Source organism: Brassica napus, chromosome C2 (assembly GCF_020379485.1).
Source record: "Brassica napus cultivar Da-Ae chromosome C2, Da-Ae, whole genome shotgun sequence".
NCBI lineage: Eukaryota > Viridiplantae > Streptophyta > Magnoliopsida > Brassicales > Brassicaceae > Brassica > Brassica napus.
In genome coordinates, this window is record NC_063445.1 from 57162042 (window position 1) to 57169405 (window position 7364).

A 7364-nucleotide genomic window follows, 5' to 3' on the forward strand; every position below is an offset into this window, starting at 1 on the left:
TTATAAAAATTAATTTTTTTTTTTTTTTGAAGATTAATAAAAATTAATTTACTTCGAAAAAATCTGGTTGAACCATATCAAAAACCTTGTGTATACCGTTTATTAATGTGTGTAATTAGTATTACTAATAAATTATTTTTTCTCTCTTTTTTTTTTAACACAAAAATTGTTTTTTTTTCTCTAAGATTAGAAATTTAACATTAATAATAAGAAAAGAAGGTGCCACGTGACAGTTAAATATGGATCTAAATCTAGCAGCTCATGCAACTCCACAACACTTTTTGTCCAAAATGCTGAGTCATTCTCATCCATGCTGCCAAACAGCATCCGTATCACGACCGCCGAGACTATCCTTCAAGATCACGGCGATGTTGTCGGAAAGCAAACAGAGGAACCCAAGAATCCTCTGCCTCCACGGATTCAGAACAAGCGGTCTGATTCTCCGTTCGCTTATTACATCTAAATGGCCCGACACGGTCCTCCGAAACCTCGACCTCGATTTCCTCGACGGCCCGTTTCCCGCCACCGGAAAATCGGACATCGAGCGGTTCTACGACCCGCCGTACTACGAGTGGTACCAAGCTAGCAAGGTCAGAGAGTATATAAAGGTTGACTTTTTAATGTTTATTCAAAAACAAAAAGGGTTGACTTTTTTTAATTGTTTGTGTATAGGGTTTTAGAGAATACAGGAACTTTGAAGAGTGTTTGGATTATGTTGAGGATTACATGATAAAGCATGGACCTTTTGATGGTCTTCTTGGTTTCTCTCAGGTCTGTTTTGATACGACTGAGTATTGATTCTTGATGTGTGCGCTCTTGATTCATTTTGCTCTGTTTTGATTCTTGTAGGGGGCTTTTCTATCTGCTGCTCTTCCTCGAATGCAAGAACAGGTAGTATATAAGCAACGAGGATCAAAATCTCTCCTTGGTGTCCAAAAATTTTGGAAATTTTTAAATAGATAAAATCCCTGAAACTATGATTTTTTTAAATCATTTTTTAAAAAAAATTGTCCCAAAATTTCAGATTCGGCCCTGCTTAGAATAGTTTGTTTTGTCTTTTTCTATGTAAGTGTTTGAGGTTGGGAACGGTGAGATTGAATCTGAGACGAGCTTTTGAAGAGTGAAACATGTTGTTAGAATTGTTTTTTTTTGTTCTGATGAGAAGTGTTTGTAGGGAAAGGCTCTAACTAAGGTGCCAAAGGTCAAGTTCTTGGTGCTAATATCCGGTGGAAAGATTCCTGGATTGAGGTTTGGGCAGCCTAAAGCTGCGGTTGGCGCATTCTCATCTCCTGTTCGTTGCCCCTCACTCCACTTCATAGGTAAATAGTATGACATGGGAGATACTTGTCCTGTAATGCCTGTAACCTTACATGAGAGTGCAGAGTCTGTAATATAATACTATATAATGATTGCAGGGGAGAGGGATTTTCTGAAAACAGAAGGTGAAGTTCTTGTTGAATCATTTGTAGAGCCGGTGGTGATTCGTCATACAAGTGGACACACTATACCTAAACTTGGTTAGTTAAGAAGAATTTAAGATCTGTCTCTTTCTTGTTTTGATTTTGTGAGCTTCACTGTGTCTTCTGCAGAAACTGAAGCTGAGGAGACAGTGTTGAGCTTCTTCCAGAGGATTAGGAAGATGCTTTCTGATGAGGCGTCTTCTGTAAGAAGCTTGATGTGATTGACAGCTCTAAATAGGTTTCATTTGGATTAGGTGATCTTATAATTATATCTTTGTGAGGTGTTGCTTGTTCTTTTTGCATATGTTTCTCTTGGTCATTGTGTGCCGGTAGATGTAGACAAAAAAATAAGACGGTTAAATATAGTATTAATTTACAACAGTTCCAAGTTCCAACTATTAAATTTAATAAAAGTAGTCTGATCAATTTTATAATCAATTTTCAGTAAAGTGTGATTAGAAAACAACTAAATTGTTGACAAAAAAAAAAAACTAAATTGAGATCAACTGTAAAATAAATAACTGAGATGTTAACTAAGTCATAAATGTTGTGAATTAATAGTAAGAGATAATAATTAATTTACTTGATATTTGTGAAAGAATAAAAGTATTATGAGAGTGAGTGTTTTGTTTAATTATTACTAGGGTCGGCCCGCCGTACGGACGACGGGATATTAGTTAATTTGATATTCACTAAATGTTCGAGTTGAAATTTGTTTTAAGATTCAAAAATTTGGTTATCTGTTATGTGTTACTTATTAGTATGCGGTGGTATAGTTGTTTTTCGATTATTCTTGCTTTGGTATTGTATCAAATTAACTAATTGTCCAACTCATAATTATAGATGTACAAATGTGGATTTGTGATAAAGTTTGATGACAATTCTGTTTTTTCTTTTTAATTCTTATTCATAGTGGAGTGTGCATGTGTCAGAAAGAGGCCTATAACAACTTTTATGTTTTTGCGTATGGATTTTAAATATATATTATTTTGTATAGTGCATACTTGCTCTACAACATTTGCTTGTAAACTAAAAAAACTGTTTTCTATATTTTTAAAAGAGAAAATATTTAGTCTATAATATAACATGGACATATGTATTGACTATATATAGAAGTTGAGTGTTATTTTAAAATGACATATGTATAGAGGTTTTTCAACCATTACTTCACTGGCACAAAACATTTATAACTGTAAATATCGTTTTTTAAAAGCAAAACTAATAAAAACGTGTACAACAAATGTATTTTGATATATATTATATGCATCAAGTTATAAAGATTGGAAACATTGCAAAACTGTTTGGAGCAAAGTTTTTAACTTCACGATCTTCATCTTGACGTCAGTTCAGTGTTGGCCCTGGCCACAAGCAGAAGAAGCATGGACTTCCAGCCGACACGATAATAAGTATTTTCGCGGCCACATATTTATAAAAAGTGACTTCAGCCTAGTGGTTCTAAGAGAAATTACCAGTGCTAGAGGTGTTGGGTTCGATTACCCCTGACTGCATTCATTTATTTTCTCCAAATATAAAATGGAACACGTGTCACTCTCATAACACACGACTTGATGATGTGGCTTCACGGAAAAGAGGCGAACATTTCTTTATATATATAGATATTGTTCTTTGTATGATCTTGTCTTAATAAATTATATGTCTGGACATCCTTTTACATAGGGAAGGAGGAAGTCGGTTTACATGAAAGGTAAAAGACAAAATATGAAGATAAACATTATCTACTTACAAAATAAATAATCATTATCACAATACTCCCCTTTGGTTATCTATTTTGTATTACGTAGTGCCTCGTTAAAAACCTAGTCATAAAAAAACCTATTGGGACAAAAACCATGTCAAGGAAAAAAAAGTACACTCCCGTAATCTCCCCATGAGAATAGTGGACATAGCTTTCTTGTCACAGGTCACGCAAATGCCGCATTCTGATACCGTAGACGTGTTTTCGAAATGTTATAGTCGGAAGAGCCTTTGTGAACAAGTCAGCCGGATTGTCGCATGACCGTACATATTCGATGTCCATTTCTTCATTTTTCTCGAGTTTTCGTATGTACGAGAAAAATCTTGGAGGGATGTGCTTTGTTCTGTCACTCTTAATGTAGCTTTCTTTAAGTTGAGCGACACACGCCGAATTATCTTCAAATATTTTCGTCGGCTCTTTCTCGTTGACTATTCCGCTTGATTCTTGTATGTGGTGACTCATTGACTGAAGTCACACACATTCTCGACATGCTTCGTGAAGCGCAATAGTTTCTGCATGATTCGAAGAAGTCGCAACCAGAGTTTGTTTCTGCGACCGCCAAGAGATCGCGGTTCCACCAATTATAAAAATATAGTCGATTTGCGATCGAGCCTTATGAGAATCTGATAAGTATCATGCATCTGCAAAACCAACCATACCAAACTCGGGTTTTCTAAAATACATTAACCCTAAATCAACTGTACCTTGGAGGTAACAAAATACATGCTTTATTTCGTCCCAATGCCTGTGAGTAGGAGCAGAGCTATATCTTGCTAGTAGATTAGTAGCAAAAGCAATATCAGGCCTAGTACAGTTTGCAAGATACAAAAGCCCACCGATAGCACTCATATAAGGTACTTCAAGACCTAATATCTTCTCGCTATCTTCACAAGGCCTAAAAGGATCTTTCTCAACATCGAGAGTTCTACCAACCATTGGAGTACTCAAAGGAGTCGCTTTATCCATATAAAAGCATTTCAGTAACCTTTTCGTATAGTTTGATTGATGCACAAATATTCCTTCTCGGAGATACTCTATCTGCAGCCGAAGACAAAACTTTGTCTTGCCGAAAACTTTCATTTCGAACTCCTCTTTCATATGAGTTCGAGCATCATCAACCTCCTTTTGAGTTCCAATTATGTTCAAGTCATCTACATATACAGCAATGATCACAAAGCCAGATGACGATTTCTTTATAGAAACGCATGGACATATCGCATTATTCACATATCCCTTTTTCAAGATATATTCACTTAAGCGATTGTACCACATGCGTCCGGATTGCTTTAATCTGTAAAATGATCGTTGTAACTTGACCGAACAAATCTCCCTGAATTTTTCTTTCAATGCCCCTGGCATTTTCAATCCTTCAGGGAGTTTCATATATATATCAATATCCAACGATCCATACAAATATTCAGTCACAACGTCTAGGAGATGCATTTCAATATTTTTAGATGCCGTTAGGCTTATCAAAAATCTAAACGTAATTGCATCCATTACCGGAGAATACGTTTCCTCAAAATCAATTCCCGGTCTCTGAGAAAATCTTTGGGCAACTAATCAGGTTTTATATCGTATTACTTTTCTCACGAATACCCACTTATACCCAACAAAATTTATATTCTCAGGCGTTGTGACTATAGGTCCAAAGACATTCATTTTATTTAGGGAAAATAATTCAATTCGAATGGCCTTCTGTCACTCCTCCCAATCATGTCTTTTAACATTCCAAAATGGACCTTGGATCGGGATCATCATTTTTTATGATCAATTTCTTTGGTCACAGAAAACGAGAACATTCCATCAACATCTTTTATCTATTATTTTTCATCAAGGGCGTAGTTGATGGAAATCTCATACTTTTCTGTTCCCTTCTCGTCATCTGGATCCATATCTTTATTTGGTTCTTCTTGAACCTTTTCATCTATGCCTTCTTTCAGATATTTTCAGTATCAGGTTCTTTTGGAACCTTTCCACTTATGCCTTCTTTCAGACATCTTATAATATCAGGTTCTTCTGGAACCTTACCATTTATGCCTTCTTTCAGACATCTTTCAATATCAGGTTCTTTCTGCTTTGCTAAAAAAATTTCCTTTTCTTTCGCGGATTTTTATCTTTAGAACCCGCTAGTCTCCCCCTCTTTAACTGAACCCTAGGTTCATTTATTTTTTTATTTTTTTTACCATCACTTTGTTCTTTAGGAACATCAACTCTTGATGGAACATTTCAGCGGGTATATCATGTCGTATCTGTGAACACATCTGGTAACTGGTTTGCAAATGCACAATTTTCTGAACTTCCAGCTCTCTTTGATCCGTACGGGGACCAAAGTGTAACAACGATTATGTACACCATGTAATCTCTTTAGGAATTTCTCGAATTTCTCCCCCTAACGCTGGAAATTCATCCTCATTAAAATGGCAATCGGTAATCGTGCCGTAAACATATCACCAGTTACCGGTTCAAGATACTTTATATACGGCTTGTTCTAACTCTTCCAGAGTTTGATACATTCCCGAGAGCATCTTTAACTCTCCAGGGACTACTAGATATCAAGATGCAACTCAAGTCATTTTTGTCCTGCCAAATATTTCAATATATTGCATCTATTTTAAACTTTCTCCAGTGACCTCGGAACAAGCCGTTTTTCGTACCTCAAGGTCATCTTTCATTTCATTCTTTGGAGAACTATACCTTGGACTTTTGGTCCAAAAATCTCTCATTTTTCTGACGAGCTTTATATCGAATTGATGGCCAATTAATTCACTCTACCCTCATACATAGAGTTAGATTCATAATCCTTATTTATATAGCACTTTTTCATTATTGTCGACAATCTATTTTCTCTTTGGTTCCATCTTTTTACTCGTACTGATATGGTTTATAAAGATCTCTTTATCATCATCGATGATTTACCCAGGTATCTGACTATTATATTAACCATATCAACGGTCTCATCATGAGATTCATGCTCTATTTATATTTTTGCTCCTTTTCGAGGATTCTTTGGAACCAAAGTGGTCTATCACGTCTCCAGCGTGTTATAGACTCATATATCGTCCTTTTAGGACATATTTTCTTATTGGAGCATTTTCGGCTGGAATATGAGATATCATTATTTCATCAAAATGTCTGGCAGCCATTTTATTAATGGATTATCCTACTTTTCATTGTAATTCATTTCACATATCTCATTCCATCAGCTTATCATATGCTTCTAGCAAACTTGTGAGCATATTTCTAAGTATCCATATACTTTATCCCTCTGGATTGTATATGTCTTTATTACATGCATAACTGCATGTTTACACCCGTTCATGGGGATCATCTTACTTGAATTTACTTTATCAAGTTCTTTTTCAAGTGCGAACATAATTTTTTCAATGTTCCACCTACTAGGATTCTTTAATTCTCCCCCTCGAGATGATGATACTCCATGTCTAAAATCTCGTATTGAATCCCACTCTAGAACCAATATTTTTATTCAATTTTCCCATTTGGGATGAATTATGTTTCAAATCCTTTAGAGTGAGATCTTAATTTGGGGTCTGCTTAAAGAAATCACATATAGTGAACTTGTTTGATGATTCATCACCCATGATGGTTTCCTTTATTTTCTTGACATGCTATATGTGAAAAACTTCTAGTTTTTCAGCATTTCAGATGACTATATATTAGTAAACTTCAGGTTTACCACTCATTTATACTTTTGCCATCCTTTTCTTATGCATGTTTTTTCATCATAAGCTCATCTAGAGCCAATAATGATTTTTATAGTAATAGATATTATACTTACTTATTTTGAGAGAGGAGAAATATTTGTTACCTTTGAAATATTTGTTACTTTTAGCAGTCATGTACGATGACCCAATATCTGCCAGGTATATCTATCTCCATCTTGAATTTCAAAATTTTATTAAGGAAGATAATTTTCATATCACATCGATATTTTATTTTCATTTTCTGGACCAACCAGAAAATCTGAATCATCAAGATGAGTATTCAAGCTATGAAAAATGGTTCAGGCTCATAAGAGACGAAGTTTAGTATACTTCCTTTTTTTTTTTATTCTCGATATAGATCGGCTAAATATTGGCGTACGACAACTACGAACCCAATTTTCTTTCTGGCCGTATCTATAGCAA

At 35.2% G+C, this 7364-nt stretch overlaps 1 protein-coding gene across 1 annotated transcript; it reads left to right on the forward strand.

Moving 5' to 3' along the window:
* Positions 1–224: 224 nt before the first annotated feature.
* Positions 225–1841, forward strand: LOC106405772 (esterase OVCA2-like). Its single transcript, XM_013846316.3, has 6 exons — positions 225–590; positions 673–771; positions 850–891; positions 1175–1319; positions 1416–1517; positions 1590–1841. The coding sequence occupies exons 1-6, from the start codon at positions 240–242 to the stop codon at positions 1679–1681; spliced, it is 831 nt and encodes a 276-aa protein (XP_013701770.3). The 5' UTR covers positions 225–239; the 3' UTR covers positions 1682–1841.
* Positions 1842–7364: the final 5523 nt, after the last annotated feature.

Bases quoted from the DNA above. Each gene is read 5' to 3' on its own strand.
- LOC106405772 (XM_013846316.3), top strand. From the start codon at position 240: ATGGATCTAAATCTAGCAGCTCATGCAACTCCACAACACTTTTTGTCC. The intron at 591-672 runs GTCAGAGAGTAT...GTTTGTGTATAG, and splicing joins AGTGGTACCAAGCTAGCAAG to GGTTTTAGAGAATACAGGAA. The intron at 1,518-1,589 runs GTTAGTTAAGAA...TGTCTTCTGCAG, and splicing joins ACACACTATACCTAAACTTG to AAACTGAAGCTGAGGAGACA.